Raw genomic sequence first — 25,932 nt, forward strand, 5'->3', positions numbered from 1 at the left:
ATAATTTTTGTTCTCTTTCAAATTTTATGACTAAAATATTGAGTTGTGTTTTATGGCCTACATTTATTATATTCTGTAGAGTCTGTCAGCAGCTTTAGGCAAAGAATACCTTTCGAGTCTGGAATCAGATGCGAAAGAATCAGAGGTTGAAAATGAGAAATCATGTATTCCAGAAGCATAAGAATTTTCCAGAGAGTCTGAAATTCAACTAAATACTGCATATTGTGTAATATATGAATAATAATTTTCCAATCCTCTGCCCAATCTTTCTTTCTCTTTCTTTCTTTCTTTCTTTCGATAATTTTCTCTTCAAGAATGGGCCAGGATTATTGCTATAAAATGTCATTTCCTCCAGAGCAGTTTTGGTAGGTTTTTTGGAGGAAGAGTAAACTCCTGGAATTATCCAGTCTCATTTTCTAAGACTAAAGCTGAAAGAAATTTAAACAGTGGTAGATTAAATAACAAGTCTATATTTTACACAACAGAATAAAATTTTGAAACTTCCTTAAATCGTTTTCTTTTTAAACTAGGTTCTCATTTTATTTTTTTTACTTTTTTTTTAACGTTTATTTATTTTTGAGACAGAGACAGAGCATGAATGGGGGAAGGTCAGAGAGAGAGGGAGACACTGAATCCGAAACAGGCCCCAGGCTCTGAGCTGTCACCACAGAGCCCGACGCGGGGCTCGAACTCACGACCGCAATATCATGACCTGAGTCGAAGTCGGATGCTTAACCGACTGAGCCACCCAGGCGCCCCAAGGTTCTCATTTTAATGGACCAAATACGATTTGTTAATATCACTTGTTTAAAGAGAATGAGAACTGGGGAAACTGGGTGGCTCAGTCTGTTAAGCGTGGGACTCTTGATTTCTGGTCAGTGTCGGGTCATGATCTCATGGTTCCTGGGATTGAGCCTCTCCAGGCTCTGTGCTGACAGTGCGGAGCCTGCTTGGGATTCTCTCTCTCCTTCTGCCCCTCTCCCCATCTTGTGCTCTCTTTCTCTCTCTCAAAATTAATAAACATTAAAAAAAAAAAAAGAATGAGAACTTGACTTCTATAAAAGGAAGTGATAAAAAGAGCAGTATTCTAACCTGGATCTAATTCTGCTGAACTCCTAACTCTCTGCATGTCCTAGGTCCTACAGCCATCTGTCACTTTAGTTTTTAATTTTAAAATTTTATTTAAATATAAATTAGTTAACAGACAGTGTAGTATCGGTTTCAGGAGTAGAACTCAGTGATTCATCACTTACAACACCCAGTGCTCATTCCAACTAATGTCCTTTTTAATGCCCTTCTTAATCCCCCCACCCAACATGCCTCCAGGAACGCTGTTTGTTCTCTATATTTAAGAGTCTCTTAATGGCTTGCTTCCCTCTGTTTTTATCTTATTTTTCCTTCCCTTCCCCTTTGTTCATCTGTTTTGTTTCTTAAATTGCACATATGAGTGAAATCATATGATATTTCACTTTCTCTGACAGCTCTCAGTCACTTGAATAAACTTTGGTTTCTTTACCAAAATGTGAGGCTAACCCTTAATCTGGGTGTGGTGAGATAATAAATGAAAGTATTTTTGAAAAACATATTGTTCTATTGTAAGTTATTATTGATTAGGGAAAAACACATGCCAGGCAAACTTAGTTTTCATGGTAGTATAAGTGTCATAGGCTAACTAGGTAGTAATTGAGGCTTATTTTATGGTTTTAGCATTCTCTAGTCTCAGAGTCTACCCCAAAATGTTCAGCACCAGGGACTGTCTTTACATTTAATTTGGCTAAGCACATCTACCTTCATTTTGAGCACTCACTGGCTACTATTGATAGTGATAACTAAAATCTGGTTAGAATATCATAAAAATCATGCAGTATAAAATAAGTTCCATGACACTACTGAGGCATTTGAGAAATAATTTACTTTCTTAGAAGTCAGGTCAAGAGCAAAAACAAAATTATCAACCTCAATTTTTTCCCTCTCAAGTACATAGAAAGAACAAAAGCAGTGTTCTCTTTGAATTAGATTTCTTTTTTGAAGAGGTTTGTGGTTAAGTTTGTTTTACTCTGTTTTACAAAGGGAACCTTTGTTGGCCTTTAAAGTGTAATTTACCGACGTAACTGATGTATTTCTGCCACCGATCAGACAAATACATGTGACGAAACGTATGCATACTTATTTCAGCTTCTGAGATTTATCTTTAAGTTATTCTGTTTGGAAGCTGGGGGAAAATATGAGGTCACTTCTTTCCCCTCTGCCAAAGGCAAGCTCATTTCCCCAATCCACACGGACAGTTGAGCAGTAAGTAGCGCGTTAGCGTACGTGAGTCCCCCAGACCGTGTCTTGCCATCAGCGGGCACACACGCATTCACCCTAGCCCCCGGGTTGGGGCCAGAGTCCATCCGCAAGGCTTCTCCAGTTCGGCTACGCAGATTATGCTGACGGTGTAGCTATCCCGTGTGTCTGCCGCATCTGCCCACTGGCTAGAGAAAGAAAGAACGGGTATTCGGTCGAGCGTAAGCAGCTGCTTTCACCCACTGCCCCCTAACATGCACTGTACTCCTCTCCCCACGTGCGTTCACACACACACACTCACCTGCACTCACACACGTGCGCACCGTACCTCGCCCAGCCGCAAGCCGGGACACGTCGCCCGCGCACCCCACCTCCCCGGCCCTGGCTCCGCGGCCTCTCCCCATCCACCCGCACTCCACGTGGGCGCACCCCGGCGCCAGGCGGCCGCTCTGCCCACGGAGCCCCTCGCCGGCCCCCGGGGTGGGAGGGAAGGCGCGGCCCCGGGGTCGGACGGACAAAGCGGGCGTCCAATCGAGCCCCGCACTGCCTCCCCGAAGGGAGGGAGCGGAGGCTCGGACGGGCCCAATGAGCGGGGAGCCCGAGTGGGACTTCCTCCCGGAATCCCGTTGGCCAGAATAGCGGGGCCGTGGGTGACACGTAAGTTGGGTGGGAGGCGGCGGCGGCCGAGGTTGGGCAGCCCGGTCAGTGACACCGGCCCGCCGTCCCCCCAAACCCAGAGGGGCCAGCCGGCCCCCGCCCATCCACCGACTCGGGCGGGCCGCGCGCGGAGGCGCCGCCTGGAGCCGCGTCCTTTTGTTGGGCGCGTACCCCCTCCTTTTGGTGGCAACAAAGTCGCGCAGCGGGAGCCGCTGCGAGGGGGCGGGGAGCGGCCGGGGCGGGACTCCGAGCGCCGCCGGGGGCAGCCGAGCCAAAAAGTGGGGAGGAGGAAAAAAGGCAGGCGGCGTCTGGGGACCGGCGCGGGCACGGTCCGCTCGGAAGTATGCGGAGGGCCCCTCGCCGGGCCCGGGCACTCGCGGAGAGCCAGCCTCGCAAAAGTTTGGCGGCCGCTGCCCAGGCGGCGTCGATGGCTGCGCGCCCCACGGCGCGCGGGGGCTGAGCGGGCGCCACTTCCCCTCGGGCCCCGCTTTTGTGTCTCGCGTCTCCTCCTCATGCTGCGTCCGGCCACCTCCTGCGGCGGCCGCTGCTGAGACGCTCGCTCCCGCAGAGGGGAGGAAGGGACGGCGGCGGCGGGGGCGGCCGCGGCGCGGGGTCCAGGCGGGACTATGGGAAACGGGATGTGCTCCCGAAAGCAAAAGCGGATTTTCCAGACGCTGCTGCTGCTGACCGTGGTGTTCGGCTTTCTCTACGGCGCGATGCTCTACTACGAGCTGCAGACGCAGCTGCGGAAAGCCGAGGCGGTGGCGCTCAAGTACCAGCAGCACCAGGAGTCCCTTTCTGCCCAGTTGCAAGGTACGGTTAACGGGACGCGCGCGGCCGGTGGCTAACTTCGCCCCGCGCCTCCCGCCCCGGCTGGAAAAGTGGCTTTGGGGAAACGTTGGCCCTGCGGGTGCCACCGCTGACCATCACGGACCTCAGAGTTGAGCCCTGCAGGGCCGCCCGGGTTCTCAAAGTGTCAAGGGAGATGACATCCCCATCCTCCCGCTTCCTCCGGCGGTTACGTTTGAAATTGGTCGCTCAGAGGCTGGTCCCGCTGGGCGTTGGATGGGCCGGCACACGCTGAGCGCTTTACCCCAGTCCTTGTCAGTGGCCCCGCTGGAGTCCGGGCAGACCGACCAATAGCCCTTCCTCCGTGTCTGCCAGCCCATCCCGGAGAGGCACGGTCCTCGTTTGTGGGTATTTGCTTTGCAGTTGCCCTTGTCAGTAGTCTAAGAGATGGAGTTTAGCGGTGATTTCCCAAACTATGTTGTTTTTTTAAGGGAAATTTAGCCATGACCTAGCAGCCCAAACTAAAGGCCCAGTAGAATGGAACCTGGTGGTTTCTATTAATTTAATAGGGTGACTTTAGAGATGTTGGAGGTATTGGAAAAGTCCACACTGCCGCTGTTCACCATCCCCCAGATATGTTTTGGAGGGAAAAAGTTTGTCTTCCTGCGAAACTTTTAGTTTAATACAGAGATAGGTAGGCGTGTGTGTTGGGGGTGGGGGGGTGGGAGGTGGTACTTAACAGTTAGCCTTGAGAAGTCCAAGGAGAGAAATAGAATATTTCAGTTTATCAGATACAGTAAACACAACTTGAGCAAGACCTGCAGAAAGATTTAAAGTTTCTACCCTTCTATTTTAGAATCTCCTTTAATGTAAATTTCAGAAACATAAATGATGCATGACTGCAAAGTAAGCGCGATGTGGCCTTAGAGCATAGTCATCCTGTATATACTTTTTGAAAGCTTTTACTTGTACTTGTGTGTAGTTTTCAATACTTATGTAGTCCTCTCCCCAAGCAGAAAATAATAGTAGAAAGCTGTGAGCAGTGAAATGTTGACAGTCTTTGCTGATGATGCAAATATAGCTAATTTCGTATTACTGGGAAAATATAAGCTGGATGGATGTTTCTGTCAGTGTATGTGTATATAAATATGAAACAGATGCCTTTTCGTGGCTTCAGCTATTTTGAGTGTTTTCTAGTAAAAAAAAAAAAAAAATTAAAACGAGAGAAAAGGACATGCAGCTGATTGCTTGGTCTTATTTTCTCTTCCCAACTTAGAAGAAAAGGAATTATTTTTAGCTTACTGAAGCTGCATAGCCACAGGCAGTGAAAATATGTGAGCTGGGTTTGGCTCAAAAGGAAAACCTGTTTTGGTGCAGACTTGGGCTAAGAAAATTTTTCTTTAAACTTGTTGGTATTTACCCATGACTTATTGTTGGTATATGAATTCTGGATATTTATGTATTTACTTAGAAGACATCAGTGGCTTCCTGTGAAGTTCAGCGCGGTTAGACAAAGGGGGAAATTTATGATCTAAGACTACAAGGGCAGGACTGGATTTTCACACATGTGGCTGGAAGGGGCATGTGTGGTGGATTTTATGAGGTTGTTACCTCGGTCTCTTAGCTTAGGAGACCGATGTGAACATACACTGTCAAGTTAACCAATACCTCCTCAGCACTGCACAGTGCCTGACGCTCATGAGGGGATCAATATATATTTATTCAGTCAACAAAGGAAATTATTCTGAACAGTAGTGAGAAAGTTAATCCCATGCATTTTTGTCTGCCCTTTCAGCCTTCACTTCCCTGTCTCTGCTTTGTGAAACAAAACAAAACAAAACAACCAAACATTTCGCCCAAGCCCAAGGAGAGCATTTACCTTCGCAGCCAAAGCTGGAACTGATTGACTGAGGCCCTGATTTCTGAGTCATGGCCTGTATTTGCAGTATTTAGTTTTGAAAATCAATCTCGATTTCTTTTCTCCTTTTATTGGCTGCCTTTTGGTGAAAGTTGTGGAGGAGAGTGGTGGTAAGTGGTGATACAAGGCCATTCAAATATACAACATTTGTTTTGCAGTAGGAGATGAAAAAATGTAGCTAGTTTGAGTAGCTTTAAAGTCTATTTCTTAATGTACCCTTTTGCCGTTTCCTCTTGAATTGTGGTGCTGGAACAATTACAATATGATCATACCTGAAGAATTATTTCCCAGGCAGGCCACATGATTGACTCCTATAGCATTTATTTTGGATTTCACATCTGCAGGTCATTTAATGAAGGTTTTCTGATGTTAGCATCTTTTGCTTCCCCAATGACAAATGACATTTCACTCAGCAGCGCTCTGTTGTACCACCTGCATAGATTTGTTTTGAGGGCGTTAGGCTCTCCATTCTCAGAACTTGTTTAGTTAAGTGAGATCTCTTGACCTGGAGTGGATTAAGATCAGAGTTAATTATGAGTGGCCTCTTTAAAAAAAAAAAGATGACTCTTGAAATGTTTAAGTAGTTTGGCCCTATAATCTGAAGGTATACATTTGTTAAGTGAGCATATTTAGGTCATCTTCAGTTAAGAATGGGTTGTACTCCAGAGATTATTTTGAAAGTAGGTTATGTCTAACTCTAAGTACATTTTGTAGTAGACCAGTTCCTTAAATAGGAGATGGTGAGGGGCGACCTGGGGAAAGTTCCAAGACTAGGCTACCTCCTCTCCGGTAAAAACAAATGTCTATGTCTGCCCGCCTATGTATCTATTTGCTTATCTATCTCCCACTTACACCACACATCAATTACCTTGAGCAGTGGGGCAGAGGTTACATATTGGTGGCAGAGGCAGCAGTTAACAACCTTTGACCAGCACAATGTTTACTTAACCTCTTACATTTAAAAAAAAAAAAAAAAAACTGCTTTCAGGTGGGCCATGCACCATTCTCCGTGTCCATACACAGTGGTTCTTAGCTCTGACTGCCGATTAGAATCACGTGGGCAGCTCTCAGACCAACTAAACCACAGTCTGTGGGAGTGAAACCCCTATGTCGTTCTCCCCAGGTGATTACAATATGCAGCCAGGGTTGGGAACCACAGCCCTATTATCTTTTTTTTCTTTTTTTAAGTTTATTTATCTTTGAGAGAGAGAAAGCGTGAGTGCCTGTGAGGCTGAATGGGGGAGAGGCAGAGAGGGAGGGAGAGAGAGAATCCCAAGCAGGCTCTACACTTAACAGTGCAGAGCCCAGTGCAGATACACCGTGAGATCATGACTTGAGCCGAAGTTGGACGCTCAACCGACTGAGCCACCCAGGTGCCCCCACATCCCTATAATCTTAAAACTGAGCTGTATCACACATTACTTTACTTTTCTGGCCGTAAAGACACCTGAGGGTTTTGTTGTTGTTGCTTTTACCCAGAGCATGTGATTCAGATACTAGCCCTGCAACTTTCTGTGTGAACATGGCCCTCATTTTTCTTATACAGTGGAGATTAGAATGACCTACTTCATCGGGATAATGTGAGGATAAAGTAATGAATCCTGTTAAGCTCCTAGGACATACTTGGCACATAGTAGGTACTGCTCATTAAAGATGATCTGTTATTATCATCATGGCCCCTGTTTGAAGTAGGATATTTCATTTCTCCTCTCCAGGTTTGTCGTGGGTAAAAGTGTTCAAATTGGCAAAATCTGTTTTTATAATTAACTACCTCCTTTTATTGTACCTGACTGGACATCAAAGGAAACCGGTAAACGAACATAAATCCAAGTACTTTCCTCTGGAGAAGGGACCTTCGCTGACAATTTAAACTTAAGAAATTAAAGTAGGGTTACTGATTAACTCCCTTCTGTATCATATCAGATAAGAAGAAGGTGTAACTCCTAGTGGTAGGCAATAACCTTGTGCAATAGGATCTGGGATAGAGATAGAACTATTTAACTTTTTTAAAAATAGGGGCAAATAGCCCTCATTCCCGAAACACTGTGTTACATTATTGCAGTGATGGCAGGAAATCATCAAGAAAAGGTTTATATAATGTTTCCTGTTCTCCTGTTCCAGATGAGTAGATCACAACTATTTAAAGTAAAAATGTGGTGCTTCTAAGGCTCATATTTTTATTTAAGTTAGTTGTTTCTTGCATTGTGTTCTCTTCACACAGGATGGCTTGCTAGCCTGAGCGTGAACAGATCACATTGGAACTGGTAACTTCTTTGTTTTCAGCCTACCCTGAATCCGCTTAAGAAAGAATAAAAAGTCTTCTTCAGCTCAGGCCCAGTCTTTATTTATTATTTCATCTCCAGTGCCAGGTGCCTGGCACTCAGAAGATAGTAGGTCTACACCTTTGTGATATTTCCTGTCTGCTTACGAGTATGCTTATTATGTGGTGGGCAGTGAAGTCTGGTAGATACAGGCTGAGGAGTCACAGCACTTGGGTTTCAAGTCTTGCTATCTTTTTTTTTTTTTTTTTTTTTTAACCAACAATTATTGAGTGGTTCCCAGAACGCAATAATTTAGACCCACAAGTGTGGGTTGTGTGTAGTTAGGTATACTCATTTTTAAGTGCTAAGTTGGGTCTCATAAACATCAACGAGATACTGTTTATTAAATGAACATTTTCATTTAAAAAATAGAGCAGAATGAAATACTCTTTAAGGTCAGTAGTTTTTATGTGTATGTAAAATCCTGCCTTAAAATGCATTCCCTGATGGGGCGCCTAGGTGACTCAGTCGGTTAAACATCCAACTCTTGATTTTGGCTCAGGTCCTGGTCTCACAGTTCATGAGTTCGAGCTCAGTGTTGGGCTCTGTGCTGACATTGAGGCGCCTGCTTAGAATTTTCTCTCTCCCTCTCTTTCAGCCTTTCCCCTGCTCACTCTCAAAATAAATAAACATTAAAAAAAAATGCATTCCCTGAATAAAAGATGAAAGCTTTTAGATACTTTTTGAAAATCTATTTCAATTAAGCATTCTGTTATATATGTATATGATTTGCATAAGTTTGTATTGTATGAGTCTACACTTTGTGTCTGCCTTAGTCATCCCTGCAAATTGGAACATGTCCATATTGGTTGACTATATAAGACAATTTCTCATTATTTGTGAGCCTTTAGTTTAAGTCCCATATAGATTGGAAGTCTTCCCTGACTTCTTTATTCTCTCCTGTCATACCAAGGACGGTTACTTCTAGGGCTGGAACACAAGACAGGTTTCAAAGACCTAAGGAATCAGTGACTTGGAGTTGGGGAATCGACGTGCAGTGGGTTTGAGAGAAACTAGAAGAAGGCAGAGAGAAGAAAGGGGAGTGCTATCAGTTTATGACTTTTCAAAGTGTTGAGGAATATTCTTGCTCACATGTTTGTGTCCTAAAAAGAAAGAAAGAGGGACTAGTGAAGGGCGATTGGTTTTGGCATCAGGTGCTGTTTGAATACAACTCTGGTGTTCACAGGTAGAGACCTTGAACAAGCAAGTGATGCCTCTGGACTTCAGTTTCGTCATGTTTAATTGGGAATAACAATGTCTAACTTGCACACTTGTGTAGATTATAAATAATACATCTGAAATGACTAGCAGGGATCCTGGAGCACATTACTATTGCATTTATTAGGTGGCCGGGACTACTGTTGCTGGATTAGCATTGAGCTGCTTTTTATTTTGGTTACTGTTTACATCTAGCAGGTAATAGCGTTATTAGTTATGGCCTAAATGTGCTTTTGTCAGAGCTATTTGCCCAACTTGGCTGAAACTTTTACTTGACTTAAGACAGTCTCACTCTATTTTCTACTGTACTTTTTTTTTTTTTTTTTGGCGGGGGGTGGGGAAGAAAAGACCTGAGTACGCTTTACATGGTCACAACTAAGAATTGTTGTTTTTCATTTTGACAAGTAAGTGTTTTTATTTTATCATTGAGGACAGAATGTTTTTTGCTACTTTTGCCAGTCAGTGCTTTGTGACTTTTATAGCTTTGGAAGTCAAAGTTATATGTAATACAACTTTACTGGAAGAGAAAAGTGGCAAACTGTATCTTCCTTTTGAGCACTGTTATTTAAAGTGAATTTATTTTGGGGCGCCTGGATAGCTCAGTCAGTTAAGTGTCATCTGACTCTTGGTTTTAGCTCAGGTTGTGATCTCACAATTTGTGAGTTTGAGCCCTGCATCGAGCTCTGTGCTGACAGCTTGGAGCCTGTCTGGGATTCTCCCTCTCTCCCTCTCTGTGCCCCTCTCCTGCTCGTTTGCTCTCTCTCTCGCTCTCTCAATAAACAAACAAACAAACAAACTTAAAAAAAACCTTTAAAAATAAAGTGAATTTATTTTGATAGAATTTTGAAAATTTATTTGAAGAAATTAAAATTTTTAAAAATACATAACATTTGTGGAATGTCTACCTGTTCAGGTGCTGTGCTGTGCTAATGTTACATGCATTTTCTTATTTAACAGTGACATGAGCACTTTAATGTAAGTGAGCAATCTGAGGCTCAAGGGGTTAGTTAACTTGCTAGTGTCAAGGTCAAATCTGATGAAACTGAGCTTTGAACCCTAACGCAACTTCCCAGCCGTGTTCTTTCCACAGTACTCCATTGCCCTCAAAATTATTTTAGTGTTTCTCATGACAATATTAATGGTTTTGAGAAAGTAGGTTAGGTGGGTTGTCACATGAAGAGTCAAGATAAAATTTAGAATCAGAAATACCAGCGTGATTATTTGATGCAGCATTTCCAGAGTATAAGACATTTGCTGCTGTTACAGAAAGGAATGTTGGTTGATTTGGAGTTGATTTTAGGTAGTATCCAGATGCTGCATTAAATAATGTTGAATCATATAATAAAGACCTCAGATTCTTTTGAATTTGCTTTCAGTGTTTAAGAAAACAAGTCAAGTAGAAACTCTCAGTTTCATGCTAGAATCTCTCTCATAGATATAGTTACCCATTTGTTTTTCTCAAAGAGAGCAGACTAGGACAACCAACAGTTCGATAGCTGGAATCTAATAATTGTTTTTTCATATTATTATGTTTAAATTTTACAGTCACTGTCCATTAATGCCATGTAAGTCATATTTTTCATTTACAAGGTAGTAGTGTATTTTTTTTTTTTTTTAGTAAGTTTGTTTTAGGGGAAAATGTGAAATTTGTCAACCCAAAGTGCCTATACAGGTTTTGCGTACATAAAGTAAGAAGTCATGTTTGAGTACCTGAGTGTCTGTAGTTCAGGACTGCATTAACCGATTGACTCAGATACAGACATTGAATTTTACAGTTAAGAAAACAGTCTTGAAGCAGGTGAATCATTTATCATGCATCTCAAGCTAAGCCCACATGTCCTGTGTTCTGACTTCCAGTACAACATAGCATTCCCCTACCGTGCTCTCCTGTCACTGGAGACCAGCACACTCTTCTCAGTTCCAGCAGAAATGGGCATTGCTATTTTTAAACAATGCTGTGTATTTCTGAATGGCATATTTGTGTTCTTTGTTTTTATTGGCCAGTGGGTGCCTATCCAGAGGACATGCCAGTTATATTGGCTTTTGCTAATAAACCTCACTAATAGCCTGGAGGGATGTGGGCATGAAATAAATTGCTCTTTAAAATAGTATGACATTTTTAAAAATAATGCCTTAACTGTTTTTCATATATAAAATGTCACAATATGATAGACTGTGAATAGAAAAGTAACAAATGGGCTGTCATTCTGAAGGATAAGGCATTATGGAACATTTGAGTGACACTGTTTCTGTTGAGAGTGAGTTTAAGAAAAATATATAATCATTTTAGGAGAGCTGAACATTTCATTTCCCATTTCACATGCCATTTAAATCCCTTCTTTAAGTGGAACTTTGTTATAAACAACAACAAAAATGTGTAAATCAAGATATTTAAGAGAGCTTTGACATTGTATGGTCTCAACACCAGCTATGATGCTATGAAATAAATATTCTAAGCAGATTAAAATTGGATAGCTGTTGCTTCTGTATTTGGTTAGCATTTATTTAGTTTTACATCAGTGAGATTAAATCTATAATCTATTAATCTCTCAATCTATTAATACACATGAATTCTTAAAAGGATTTTATATCCTTTTTAAAGGTTTGATGCTATAAAACATGTTAATTTGCACTGATGTCAGGCATTATTTTCATTAAAAGATGAAAAATAAATGGTCTTCACTGTATAGATGAGCATCAGCTCTAAATCCAGAAGTCATCTACGTTTGACCTGGGTGTGAGTGGGGCTCCTCAGGTATAGTTCCTCAAATATAGTTCCTCATCATCTGTAGATCTGTGAAACTATGGAGTCAGGATATCTGACCTCAACACAACCAACATACAGCAGTGATGCAGGCATAAGATACCTACATGTTCTTGTTCAAAAAAGAATAAGATTTGTGGTAGGTAAGAGTCACTGGTCCATAGCAGTTCTGAAATCCTGCTAAACAGAAGTTTCTTGACGAAGTTTCCAGAGTTGGGGATAATTCTCCATGGCTCTTCATTCTACTCCTTGGGCTACTGGCTCCCCTCTCTGAGTCGTCTTTCCCTTATGAAAGGTGGCACGTGTTTTGCAGCCAAAGTTTTTGTTTTTTTAATGTTTATTTTTGAGAGAGACCACAAGTGGGGGAGTGGCTGAGAGAAAGGGGAACAGAGGATCCAAAGTGGGCTCTGAGCTGACAGCAGCGAGCCCGATGTGGGTGTTGAATTCACTAACAAGTGAGATCGTGACCTGAGCCGAGATTGGACAGTCAACCAGCTGAGCCACCCAGAAGCCTTGCACCTGAGTTTTCTCAGCCTGCTTCCTGCCGGTAGGATTTGGGGGATTTATGGCGTTTTTTTCATTTAGCACAGTCTGTTCCTTTCATTCTAAAATGGCAGAGTTTCTGCTGATAAAATCCTCTTAAAGCTTTTGTCAGTCCCCTTTGAAACTCGTTAGGGTTTACTCAGTGAGACAAAGATCATACCCACGTATTTCTTAGAGATAAATCTTTCTCTACCTTGGGCTTCTGCTGAGACAAGGGATAGGCAGTGCCCTTTAACTTTCCAAAGGCCTGCTGAAAGGATCGCTGAGTCACGGTCTTAAGCTTTTAAGAGACCCTGTGGTACAACTGAAAAGCTCATTAGGAGGCTACATTTCCAAGGTCTTAACAGGAATTTCTGAAGTCACACTCTCTGTCTCATCTTTATTTTATTTTTATTTTTTAAATGTTTATTTTTGAGAGAGAGTGTGAGTAGGGGAGGGGCAGAGAGAGAGGATCTGTCAGAGACAGAGGATCCGAAGTAGGCTCTGCACTCTCAGCACAAAGCTTGATGTGGGGTTTGAACTCACGAACTGCGAGATCATGACCTGAGCTGAAGTCAGATGCTTAACCAACTGAGCCACTCAGGTGCCTCTCTGTCTCATCTTTAGACCATTTTTTTTTTTTTTTTTTCCTGGCAGTTCCTTGGAATTAATCTTTGTGTGGAAGCTGTTTCTTAGTGTTAGTATTGTTTGCTGTCCAGAGATGCTGAGAATTTTCAAAACCATCGAGTGGTTTGAAAAGCATCAATTTTCAAAGCCTTCTTTTGGTTTAGTGGTCCCTCCCTCAATTTATCATCTCCCAGTTTACTCTAATCATCAAGAAGAAACCAGGTAGCATCTCCAGCACTTTGCTGGGGAATCTCCACAGCTAAATTACCCAGTTCGTGCGGCACATTTTTTATTTCTCATAGAACTGCAAGTGACCACATACAGGTCATGTAACTATATATAAGTGTGGGTATTGTTACACCTTCCACCACTACTAACTTACAATTTCCAAGAAAATTTTCTCATTTTTATTTACACCCTTCCTAGCAGTCTCTTCAAAGTCCAAAATTCTGTGAATAGTATTTTTAAAGCACTTTACATGTTGACTCATGCTCTTAAGTCCCATCACACAGTTCTGAAGCTGTTCCCACCTTTCAGATTTTTGTTATTGCAGCACCCTACCTCCAAAATCTGTATCGGTTATCCTGTTGCATAGCAAATTATCCGCAAACTGAATTGGCTTAGAACAAAAAATGTTATCTCACAGTTACTATAGGAAAGGAATCTGGGCTTAGTTGGATGATTTTTTTAAAGATATCTCATGATGTTGCAGTAAAGCTGCTGACCAGGGTTGTAGTCATCTCAGAAATTAACTGGGGTTGAAGGATCTACTTCAGAATTCACTAATGTGATCATTGGCAGGCCTCAGAAGATCCGCTTTTAATCTTGCTCATCTGGGCCTTTCCATAGGACTTTCTGCAGTTCCACTGTGGAACTTAAAAAAAAAAAAATGAAAGCTGGCTTCCTCCAGGGCAAGAGATCCAAGGGAGAACTAAAGAGTGTGCAAGAACCTAAGATGAAAGTGAAAATATTTTAATAACCTCAACCTTGAAAGTGATAACCCATCACTTCTGCCATGTTCTGTTCATTAGACTTGAATCACTAAGTTCAGTCCATGTGCAAGGGAAGGGGCTTATGAAGGCATGAATAACAGAAAGTGGGGGTCATTAGGGTCCCCTTAAGCAGCTGCCTACCAGGTGAGAATGTCATTGTTGTCATTGTTGGCAGTATCATTACCAATTCATCATAAACGAAAAGTCACTGAGCACTTGCTATGTAGCAGGCACTTCTCTGAATGACTTTCTTGTATTATCCGACATAATACTTTTGTAAAAATACATTACTACATATTTAAATGTGATTTATTATTTAATTTGAAGTATATTAGCAAGAAGTGGCATTTGAAATCATGGCACTGTGGAGAGAAACTCTCATGTTTAAACCATTTGACCTGTAATGATTGAAATTCAAAGAGTTGCAAGTGACTCTCTGAAATGTAAACCCAGCTAGTAAGCTGCCGAGGGAAATCAGAGTGGAAGGCTCATGTCCTTGAGGAGTCTCAAAATCTGTTGACAATATGTATAATGTTTTCACTCCTACAGTTGACTGTATTTCTTTGGCAGGTACGTAGGAAGGCAGTGCAGTGTGTTTGTTCATATATTTTTACTTCTGATTGTTCCTTCTGCTTTTATAGACTGCAGTCTTTGACGAAAACCTTGTTATTTGGTAATCAGAAGATAAATTTTTGAGGAGTGAGTTTTATGGTCTTAGAAAGATAAATATGTTTGATTTAAAGAAAGAACATTAACTGCATGATTAGTGATTTCAACTCGTTCGTTGGTCTCTACTTTGGAAGTCAAGTGTAAAGATTGAAATATAAGATTATTCTTCCGTAATATTAAAAAAATAACAATAGACTGTAGCATTTTATGAAAAAGTCATTAAATAATGTTTCCTGAACAATCATTCCAAAATTCATAGTATGACCTCACCCTTCTTAACATATTTTAGCTATTAGAAATACAAGATAAATATTTCTAGTTTCCATTTGCCTTCCGTTATATTCTCTAAGAGATTGGATTAGGAAGTGAGTAGAGAATGTCTTGTCAAAATATGAAGCCATGTTCCATTCAAGAATCAAGGACAGTTCTTTCTTGCCAGTGAAAAGTTGCTGTTGAATTTCTGTGGAATCCATGACTCTTCCTGCCCCATTGCTATCAATGTGGGTACTAGATTGCTGCCATGATATCCACTGTCAATTCTGGGTTGCCATGGACTTCTTTTCCTTTGTGATATTCACATGCATGCTGTTAAGTCCTCATGATATGTGGTCTTTGTTCTATGTTCCAAAAAGCAAAGTGTGAAAAATTCACTACATATTCTACGATGTAGTACTAACATGTGCAGTGTGGTTCTTAGGGTTGCATATTGTTTTGTTTTGTTTTTTTCTCATATATCTTTTGCTCCGTTGGTTGATTAACATCCATTTAGATTAAGCTAGAGGGTGCACTCTGCTATGAGACTGTCCAAGGAAGCAGTAGCTACTAACCTAGTTAGCTAGAATGATGCTTTTGTGTGTGCATGTCAGACTCCTTATTTAAACCCCAAGAAGTCTTCATCGAAGGATCCCATAGTAGCAATACTTGGAGTACAGGCTGAGCCTTTAAAGAAAGACTGTTTTGTTTTATTGTAGGCCTCCAGCTGTTTTCACAACTGCCTCCTACCCAGCAACAACTCATTCCTAAGGCCATATTTTGTGTCTCATCTGTGACCCTCTCTTTAAGGGTGGCATTTGCAATATGGGATCCATGGGGGTCCAGGAACTTTCTGAAAATATATGTCCATTCTGTATATGTGCCTTTTTCTAAGACAGAAGCCATAGCTTCTATCAGATCCTCAAAGCGTCAGTGACCTAAAAAAGGTTAAGAACCACTGCTTTAGGGCAAATTCCTTCTTCTGAGGTCCTTTCAAGTCCATCTTGGAATTTGAGCTCCCTTGGTCCTACCCGATGAATCCTCTAGAAAATGGCTGAATTTGTAATGGGGTGGTCAGTGCTCACTGCTATTTCCCTAAAGCCCTAACCCACTCCACCCCTCTCAAATTTGAGATTCCTTATTGGGGATTTAAATGGTATTTAATAAATTGCATTCCTAGAATTCACTAGTAATTACTTAGTAAATAATAAAAAATGCCTTGCAATTACATGAGAAATTTATACCTTCCAAATTACTTTATATTCATGATACCATTTGGTCCTGGAGGAACCCAATGATATAGAGAAAAGCAATATTCTATGTTATTACCATTTTAAATGTGAGGAAACAGAAGTCACACAGCATGACAATGACACGCTTGGGGTTAATGCTCAAATTGTTTGAATCCTAATTCAGGGCTTTTAGTTATCCTCGGTTTCCAAGGTTCCCTCACCCTGGAATTGAAATGAGATTCTAACAATATTCACAAAACAGTTTCTGACTTTACCTCCTTAGAGGGAACTCTATCCTTTTTAGATGCTGCCAAAAAGTTCAGAATATTCCCAGATGATGACTCACCTGGACATGAGAACTAGTCTCCTTGGAGTCGACCTACCACTGTAACGGGAACAATGAGAGTTTGTCCAACTGATGCATGGCAAGCCAGTACAAACTGACACTGGGCTTTTGCAGTGAAGGAAGATAGGCTATTTACTGGTGTGGCATCACTCAGGAGAATGGGGAGCTAATGCCCAGAAGTTTGGAACTCGCAGATTGCTTGCAAGTGAGGGTTTCTAAGGACAAAACTGGGGACAGAGATCTGAGGAGGTAGACACTGTTGATTGGAGGCCCGTGAGGTCATGTTAGCAGATGTTACTAAATAACTTATGACGCCACTTCATCTGGTCCCCCAGAGGTCTGTTCCATCTCCAGAGACTTGGAATCTGAGAAGTATTTTTGTTCTGTATGCAAGAGCTTTCATTAGTGCTGATTAACTACTTGTCCTACAGGTTCCTCTGAATGATTAGCAACCATTCCTATCCCTTGAGCCTAGGCTTATGTGTTCCTAGATCATCTGGTGCTGCCTGAGGGTGACATGACCTCTAGTGTTCGTTGTTAATCTGAACTGACAGGATAAATTCCAGCTTCACCACTCCCCACCTCTCCCCATCTTCTTGTCCACAGAAGGTACTGATAGCTGCTCAAGCTGCTGATTCCTGCTTAACCCCTGCAGCTTTCTCTGTTGTCTTTGGCACGTTACCTTTTTTGTTTTTGGACCTTACATACCCTGGAGGATCCAAGCAGGCTTCATAGAGACTGGGTCCCACCCAGGGCAATAAGAGTGATAGTCATTGTGATATACTTGTCTTCGTTACCCTTTCTATCTATCTCTGGCACATTGTCATTGATCCGAAATTAGGGTCTTAGGCTGACCCTTACCTTGGGATAATTCTTTTTTAGACTCTTCTGCATCCTGGGGTGTAGACTGAGCTTAAGCTCACACTGGGATTCTGCTTTCACCAGAGGCTGTCACCTCCTGATAGCATCTGTAGCTTCACCTTGACCTCACAGTGGGGGGAGGAGGGGGGTGCGGGGGCAGGGGTTTGAATCTCACCACTCAAATGACTCTCCAGCTGTGCTTTTTAGCTTCCAGATGTAGAAGTCAAATCACTCCTAAATAAATCATAGATCAGTAGAGCAAGAAAGAATGTTTATAGAACCCAGGTTGCAAAGAGTAGCATGTGGCCGCGTTTTGGTTTGGCCCACACAGTGCTCTGAAAAATTTCACAGTAGTTGTCTACCATGGAAAAAGAAAGATGTTTTTTTGCAAATATACAGGTTTCTGACTTTGTTTAAGAAGTCCAAAGATCCCTTCACACAGGTCTGCATTCCTGCATGGTGAATGGCCCACATTTTGATTGGGGCATGTGGGCTTCAGTTGGCAAAAATTCCACTGGGAATTCTGTATCTCAAATAATAACTTGTTTAGTTTATCAGCAAAGAAAGTGAGCCTCCGAGACATGTCCATATTGGACAGCGCCAATATGGTAGCCACGAGTTGGTCGTGTGTGGCAGAAGCATTAAAATGCAGCTGCTCTGACTGAGGAACTGAATTTTAAACTTTAATTTAAATTTTAGAAGTTAGGACTAAAGCACGGTGAAATATTTTTCTATAAAACGTGACTTCATTGTTTTGGTGGCACTACATTTCAACGAAGTGCTGTGTACATTAGGTATTATTGGTGTATTTCAGTGCACATATACTTTTTAAAATGTGGCTACTTAGAAATTCAAAAATTACAGATGTGATTCACAGTGTGTTTCTGTTGGACAGTGCTGATCTGACAGAACTCACACAGCTTACTTGTGGGCAGGTCTGGAATTTGTCAGCAGATATCAATGGTTCTAACCATATTTTTTCTCCGTTACTAAAGTAGTGTCCAATTTTTCTTCTAATTCTCAAAACTTTTTCTATAATAACATACAATCTCACAAACTCCTATGGGAATTTTCCTAATTTGTACATGGTACATGACACAGAAGTGATTTTATGTAAAAGAAACTTAGCTCTGTATATTATCAACAATTTTATAATAAAGGTAACTTTAAAGATAACAAAATTAATATTCATGATATATAAAGAATTTTTTTTTCTCAGTTACACTGACCACTTAATATTCTCTGAATTATGTGTGTAAGAAAATAATTTTTAATACATTGAAAACAACATTGTATTTGATTTAGGCACAGATGTATATTAAAATGTAGTCTAAAATTAGTTACGTATTATAACTCTAAAGTTAGAGTTACTTTTAGACTTATTGTATCGAGTTCTTATATTTGACGTAGAAAGAAAGACTTTGTAGATAAAATATTAGCAAATAGCTCAGTGGAATCTAACGCCTCTTTAGTTGACATTTTAGTTGTTGAACTGTGAATTGTAACTTACATACATACATAAAAGTTCACAAATTGTAAGTCTCCAGCTTCATGAACTTTCACAAACATGTTTGTGTAGCCAGCAACCGAATCAAAACACATAACAATACCAGCAGCCCAAAGTTACCTGGAGCCCCTTCAAGTCACTGACTGCCCCTAATCCCCTATGGATAAAAACTGGATTAACTTGCTCTTTATTATTGTATATATAAGGGAAATCAAACAATATATACTCATATATCCTCGTGTCCGGCTTCTTTTGTTTAATATTGTTTTGAGATTCCTCCACGCTGTTACATGTAGTTACAGATTATTCATTTCTGTTAGTATGCCATTCAAATTTATTTATTCTTCTGTTGATGGACATTTGGGTAATAGCAATTGCTGCTGCTATGAATGTTCTGGTTCTTTTACCGTTTTTAGGGCTAGCAGCTCCTTGATGTGCTCAATGACTGTTTTGAGTAAGATAATCCCAATTAAGGACTATTTTGAATGCATTTGCAACATCATTATTATTACCCCTCTACTAATGCTAATTTAATATTCCTATGCATTCTGTCTACAAGCACTTGTTTATTATCAGTAAAAATTTTAAAATAGAACCCAAAGTAAAAACAACTATACCTTAAAGTTCAGGACACAAGCATTGGTATCATTGTTCAGCCAAGTATAAGCTGCCCATGGGACTGCCTGGATAGGAACTGGCTTATTTGTTCCCATGTTAACCACCATTCATGCTCATTTGATCCATTCTTTTTCCATTTTTTAAGTAATTTATTTTAAAGCAGAAACTACAACAGGCTCAATTACTGCCTTTCACTAAATTAATTTCCTGAAACATATTGGCAATCCCGCTAGTTTGGAAACACCGCCTTGCTCTGGAAAGGTATAAAGTACAACAGCACTTTGGGGAAGTGTTACGGAGTTAACTCAGATAAGTGGTGGGTAGTTGAACTAGTCTTAAGATTCCTTCTGAGCTAAAATTTTGTGATTTTTAAATTCTGAGATGCTAGCTTAAGTGAACAGTAATGAAAATAAGAATCATCTGTAGCAATTCCTACTTATCAACTTATTAATACAGTTTTCACAGTACAGCGTTGCTTTAATCTATATAAGCGGCAGAAAAGACAATGAAATTCGTGATCCATGAAAATCTCATCAGTATTACTTTTATGACTTGTGATAACTGAACTTGTGTTAGGTTGTACTTTATCTTCATTGAGATTATGACAGAAAAAATTAACTAATAAAATATCTGTAAACATGGGGTACCTGGGTGGCTTGGGCGGTTAAGGTCAGACTCTTGACTTCGGCTCAGGTCATGAACTCTCAAATCGTGAGTTCAAGCCTTGCATTGGACTCTGCGCTGACAGCTTGGGATTCTGTCTCCTTCTCTCTCTCTGCCCCTCCCCCGCTTGCTCTCTGTCTCTCTCAAATAAAAATAAAATCCATAAACAAAATCTACCCCACTTTTTAAAACAACGGATTTTTGAATCAGAAACATGAAAAAATATCCTCCTAACCCAAGACATTAACAGGTGATTCCCATCTACTTTCAGACCGACCCTGAAAATACTAGTACTCAAAAGTAATAAAATTGCATGTATTAAAACGTTTTTCGGCACAGAGCCCAACATGGGGCTCGAACTCACAAACTGCAAGTTCATGACCTGAGCTGAAGTTGGATGCCTAACCAACTGCGCCACCCAGGCGCCCTTAAAACCTCTTTCAAGATTGTTGCTAATTCATACTGGCTTCTCCTCTAAACACTGGTTAGTTCACATCTGCGAGTTTTTGATGGGAAGCTATTCAGAAACTTCTCAACAAAGCAAAACAAAACAGAGAAAAAGATTCTAGAGTATATCAGACATTCAGGTGCTTTATGTTTGGTTCACTTGGAGGACTGGTAAATTATAGAAGCATCTGAGGTTACAAAATTATAACTTGGATTTCTTAAAATATAGTTTATTCAGTATATTATAGTTTATTGTAGAAATTACACTTCAGTTACAGAGCAAATGTCTGTTTATGACAACCTTTTTTCTTAAAAAAAATCCTGTATTAAAATGATCTGGTGTTTTTTTTTCCAAAATGGAAGATAGCTGTAGCAAATGACGAGTAGTTTAGGGTAAGTAAATCAAGGTGTGGTTTGATGCAGCTAATGTTACATGAGTAGCCATCTAAAGGTACAGAGAGTCAATATACTGCTTTTTGTTTTGTATCAATTTCAAAATCTCAGTGGCTTACAACAAACATAGTCGCTTTCAAGTTCTGTAGTTTGGCTGTGGTTCTGTCATTGCAGACTGGGCTTGGCTGGGCCTGACTTGCCTGAGCCTAGATCTGGGCAACAGGTTTTTGGTGAGTTTCAAGGAGACTCTGAATGCCTCCTTTCCACAACCTGCTGCTAAAAGGATTGCATCTACCTGGAGGTTTCCCTCTCAGTGGATTTACAAGAGCACAAGAAGGTAGGTGTTAACATACAGTGCTTCTGAAAGCCTGGGCTTGGAACTGGCAAGCTGTCATTTTTGTCCACTTCTCATTGGCCAAACAAGTCACATGACCAGTCCCAACTTTAGTAGGTTAGAGTGCAGAAGAATACTCTGCTCTCAGCAGTAAGCAGTACATGCATGGCAAAGTGTGGATATAGTGGGGGAGTAAGGGGTGAGGGATTTAGAATAATGACTCCATCTACCCCATCAGTCAATTTCAAAATTGGTACAATGTGAGATAAAGGAAGAAAGCTGCTTTTGTTTGAAGAATCATTTTGCAGTGATTTGATGTAGACTTTTTAAAAGATTAACATGAAATCACATAATTTTAGTGATATTTTTGTATTTCCTGGAAAAGTGTTTAGGTTTATAACAAATGAGCACTTAGCATAAATCCTAAACAAAATGCAGTAGGTAAATATGTTCTTTTATGCAACAAACTTTTCCTGAAGCACCTACTGTCCACAGGCTTTCTTGAGGGGTATAAATTTGATTATACAGGTGCCGCCTGCCATCAAGAGACAGAATGTAAATGAACTATCCAGTAAAGTTAAAGCCTTTTCTATTGGATTTTTATGATTCTGCTATTTCACTGACATAGAGTAAGTAGAATTTCTCTACGAAAGCATTTCAACATTTAATACAAGGATGTTAGCAGCAAAAAGCAGATATGATAAAACAGATAATTACTTTTATATACTAATTTATGTGGGTTAAAAAAAGCAATTTAGAACATGGACTCGTTAATAGGATTGGGCATTTTAATTTTTTTTTGTACACATCTCATGAACATATGTAATACTTATTAGAAAATTTTATTGCATATTCACTGAGATTCTTTGGTAAAAAAAATTAACTGAAAAAGTTATGCAATTAGTATTTATTTAAAGAGAGAGAGAGAGAGTATGAGCGAGGGGAGGGACAGAGAGAAAGAGAGAATTCTAAGCAGGCTCCATGCTGTCAGTGCAGAGCCTGACATGGGGCTGGAACCCATGACCCATGAGATCATGACCTGAGCTGAAATCAAGAGTCAGATGCTTAACCAGCTGAGCCACCCAGGTACCCCCAATTTGTTTAGATTTTTACTTTCTACAGCTTGATTCTTCATGTCTCAGCTTAAGGATATCAGAATTCTGTGCTAAAAAAAGAGGAGGCTGAAGGCTGGTCCCTAGGTACACAAATATGGCTTTGATTTTGAAAGGGATATTTCCTATGAGTCGTCCTGACATGCTTCTTGTGCACATAATGGAAGAAGTGGTAAGAAGAGGCAGGGTTTTTTTTGTTTTTTTTTTTTTTTCTGACAAGTTCATTTATGTACTTTTTGTGAACAGTGCCTGCTCAGAAAATTTCAGAGTAGGAACATGTAGATTCTTGTTAAGCCCTAGGTAGTGAACCGCTAAAGCTCTATGAAACCAGAGAATACTCTGCAGGTTACTAGTGTAAGTATTCTCTAACTTAAAAAAAATGCTTCTCGTCGTTAACTTTGTACCTTTGCAAATACGTTGATGTGGAAGGAAAATCTGGCTTTATTTTCCATCTTCCTCATCTCTGTTTTGTTACTTAGGTTTTTTTTTCTTTTTAAACTCACTAGTTGATTGCTTAAACAACTTTTTTTTTTTTTTTTAACAGTCTGGTTGGCACCTATCAGAATAGACACTGAAAAGAACATTTGTATTGACTGCTTAGTTATTTTTACAAAGGGAAAAGTCTCCATTCCTCATTGAATTTTAACCTAAAGAGGTTATGGTTTTTAACTACCACATCTAAAATAATTTCTTGAAGTTTGAGTTCTGTTTCAGTAGGTCATATCTACTTTCCCCTCTTTCTAGGGCTGTTATGGTTTTATCTGGGTCACTCAAAAATCAGATCCTATTGGCATGGTGTAATCTACATGGATAAGTTTTTCATATAGTTGTGTTGACTCTAAATATGTATCCTGAATTTTACCAGTCTGGAATATTTCTGACATCCTAGTCTGACCATCATCTCTTGACTTGACTTATTGCAGTAGGCTTCTACCTGGTTTTCTTGCCTCCTACATAGGAGTCCATTTAGTTTACAAAGGTTATTATTTGTAAAATATAAATTAGGTAATATTATTTTCCATTTCTCTTTGGAGAAAAATCCACCTTGTCTCTTAACCACTTTATTGCACTTCACCAACAAAATTTCAGCCACACAGGCCTTTTAGCTATTTCAAGTGACCCTGCAAGCTCACACTCTTCTTAAGAGTCTTTCTACTTGCCATTTTCTCTGTCTGGAATATTCTTCCCTGAGATCTGTTCTTCACCAGTTCCTCTTCAGACTTCAACTCCTAGAGAGGTAGCTGTGTTAGTTATCTGTTGTTACATGACTAATTACCCACACGCTTAGCAGCTTCAGGCAACAAACATGTCATCGTTAACTATGTGACACAGTTCCCTGAGGTCATGAATCTGGGAGCAGCTTAGCTGGATGGCTCTGGCTCAGGGTTTCTTTGGAGCCTATAAACAAGCTGTGGACTGGGCTGCAGTCACCTAAGACTCTGCCAGGGGAGGATCTACTTCCCAGCTTATTTGCATGGTCGTTCTTCACTGTGGAACACCCCTCCCTCCATCAGTTGCCTGAGTGACCTCATGACCTGGCGGCTGGCGTCTCTCAGAGTGAGGGATCTGGGAGAGGAAGCACCCAACATGGAAGCGACAGCCTCTCATAACCTAATCTTGGAAGTGAGATAACGTAGCTCGTGCTGGATGCTGTTAGTCACACAGACCAGCTGACTCCAGTGGCAGAGGGAAGTGCACAAGGATTTGAGTACCAGGAGGGGGGGAATCACAGGGAACCGTCTGGGAGGCTGGCAACCTCTGCAGCCCTGCCACCCATTGAGATTTCACTGGTTGCTTTCGCGAAGTCCGTACCTTTCATTTTTTTTTAACCTCTGAACAATCTATAGAAGTTGCAACTATATCTCTTCCTTGATAGGGAGTAATATCCCATACAATCAGAAAAATAGTAATGGTTCTTCTACCCAAGTACTCTGTCTCATTATCCTCCTATATTTTCTTACTTGTACAGATGACTGTCTGAAATGTCCTATCTCCATGTTGTCTGTCTTCCTCTAGAAGATTACTGGATCTTGAATTCAGAAAACTGGTTTCACATCCACTGTTGTAATCCTTGAGCTTAGAACAATGTCTGCAACGTACTACTTATTTGATAAATGAAAAATAGGTTTGCCTTTTCAAGCCCTAGAACTTTTATTTTAACTATTGTATATGGAAATGTTTCTACATGCATCCCTGTATTCTAACATTGAGTATATTGAGCATGAATTTCATTAGTTTAAGTAATATTTGCTGAGTTTACTTCATGTAGAAGGCACTGTGCTAAATACTGTGAGGTTACAAACACAAATACGACCTGGTCCATGCCCCCACAAGAGTTTCTCTGGTAAGGAAGGGCAGAGTGTGGTGTGGGTCATTTGAGAACAAGTAAACTAGAGGAGAGGGGAAAACTCCAGAGCCAGGGGAACAATGGAAATTGGAGAAAACTACACAGTGGAATGTCCACCAGATGTCTCAGGGTCACTGCAGCTCTTTTGTGCTGTAATAGTGTGTTCTTTTTAGCATGCTCAGAATGTACGAAGGGAAGAGGGGTGCCTGGGTGGCTCAGTCAGTTGAGTGTTGGACTCTTGATTTTGGCTCAGGTCTTGAGCCCGGGGTCCTGGGATCGAGCCCCGAGTCAGGCTCTACAACTGAGCATGGGCCCTGCTTAAGATTCTCTCTCTCCCTCTGCCTCCCTCTCTCCCTCTGTCTCCCTCCTTCTGCCCCTCTCCCCCACTCATGCCCCATCTGTCTCTTAAAAAAAATCACCTTGCTGAAATGACTAAAAATATATGGAATTGTGTTTCATTACGTGTGACCATATGTAGATGTGGAACAGTTTGCCGGTACATTAAATAGCTGTAGGTCAGTGTATCTTTGGAATTCGTTCTCTGAGTAGTGATTATGTTTTATAGTGTCTTTCTCTGCTGTTAGCTCATTCCTGTAGTCCTTCTCTCTCCCACTTTTTATTAAAGTTGTTTCATGTAATTGCTGTGGACTTGAAAAGCCAGCAACCAAACTTGATAGAATTATGTGTAGTAAGAATAAATAAGGCTCCTACAGTTTTCTTTTCTGGTAATTGAGTTTTCAGGGAGGTTTTACTTATGGTTCAACCGTTTGTGGCTCATTTTTACATCTTTCTGGTACTCAGCTTTGAGTACAACTTCTCTTGATAGACAGGATGTTATTTTACCTGTTTGTGTTTATTCAATAGGTTTTCTATTGGACTTTGTGTCTAATGCAGTGTATCAGAGTTGTCAGACTGACTCATATGTTTGCCAAATTTTAGCTTTATATCCTTAAATAAGTGTTGGATCTGAGTCTCATAAATGGAAAAGAAAAGAAAAAAAAGAAGTCAGGTGTTCCTCACAGCGTGAGTGTGAAGAGTAAATGGCTATGACAAGGGC

At 40.7% G+C, this 25,932-nt stretch overlaps 2 protein-coding genes across 5 annotated transcripts in view; one reads left to right on the forward strand and one right to left on the reverse strand.

The window, feature by feature from the left end:
- Window positions 1–1,893: 1,893 nt before the first annotated feature.
- Window positions 1,894–3,496, reverse strand: LOC144612762 (uncharacterized). Its single transcript, XM_078432183.2, has 2 exons — window positions 2,588–3,496; window positions 1,894–2,474 (listed from the first exon to the last, which is right to left on the reverse strand). The coding sequence occupies exons 1-2, from the start codon at window positions 3,045–3,047 to the stop codon at window positions 2,425–2,427; spliced, it is 510 nt and encodes a 169-aa protein (XP_078288309.1). The 5' UTR covers window positions 3,048–3,496; the 3' UTR covers window positions 1,894–2,424.
- Window positions 3,001–25,932, forward strand: part of GOLIM4 (golgi integral membrane protein 4) — a 78,743-nt gene continuing 55,811 nt past the window's right edge. Inside the window, exon 1 of one of the 4 annotated variants that reach the window (XM_060639157.3) lies at window positions 3,001–3,756. In XM_060639157.3, coding sequence (XP_060495140.2) covers window positions 3,570–3,756 — 187 coding nt within the window. In that variant the 5' untranslated portion in view covers window positions 3,001–3,569. The remainder of the gene's footprint in view (window positions 3,757–25,932) is intronic. The other 3 variants (XM_060639156.3, XM_060639155.3, XM_060639153.3) reach the window with 3 other exon arrangements.

This window comes from Panthera onca, chromosome C2 (assembly GCF_046562875.1).
Source record: "Panthera onca isolate mPanOnc1 chromosome C2, mPanOnc1 haplotype 2, whole genome shotgun sequence".
NCBI lineage: Eukaryota > Metazoa > Chordata > Mammalia > Carnivora > Felidae > Panthera > Panthera onca.

Coding starts and splice junctions, on each gene's coding strand:
- LOC144612762 (XM_078432183.2), bottom strand. CDS start 3,047: ATGGGCGGGGGCCGGCTGGCCCCTCTGGGTTTGGGGGGACGGCGGGCC. Junction 2,475..2,587: donor GCGCACGTGTGTGAGTGCAG/GTGAGTGTGTGT, acceptor TTCTTTCTCTAG/CCAGTGGGCAGATGCGGCAG.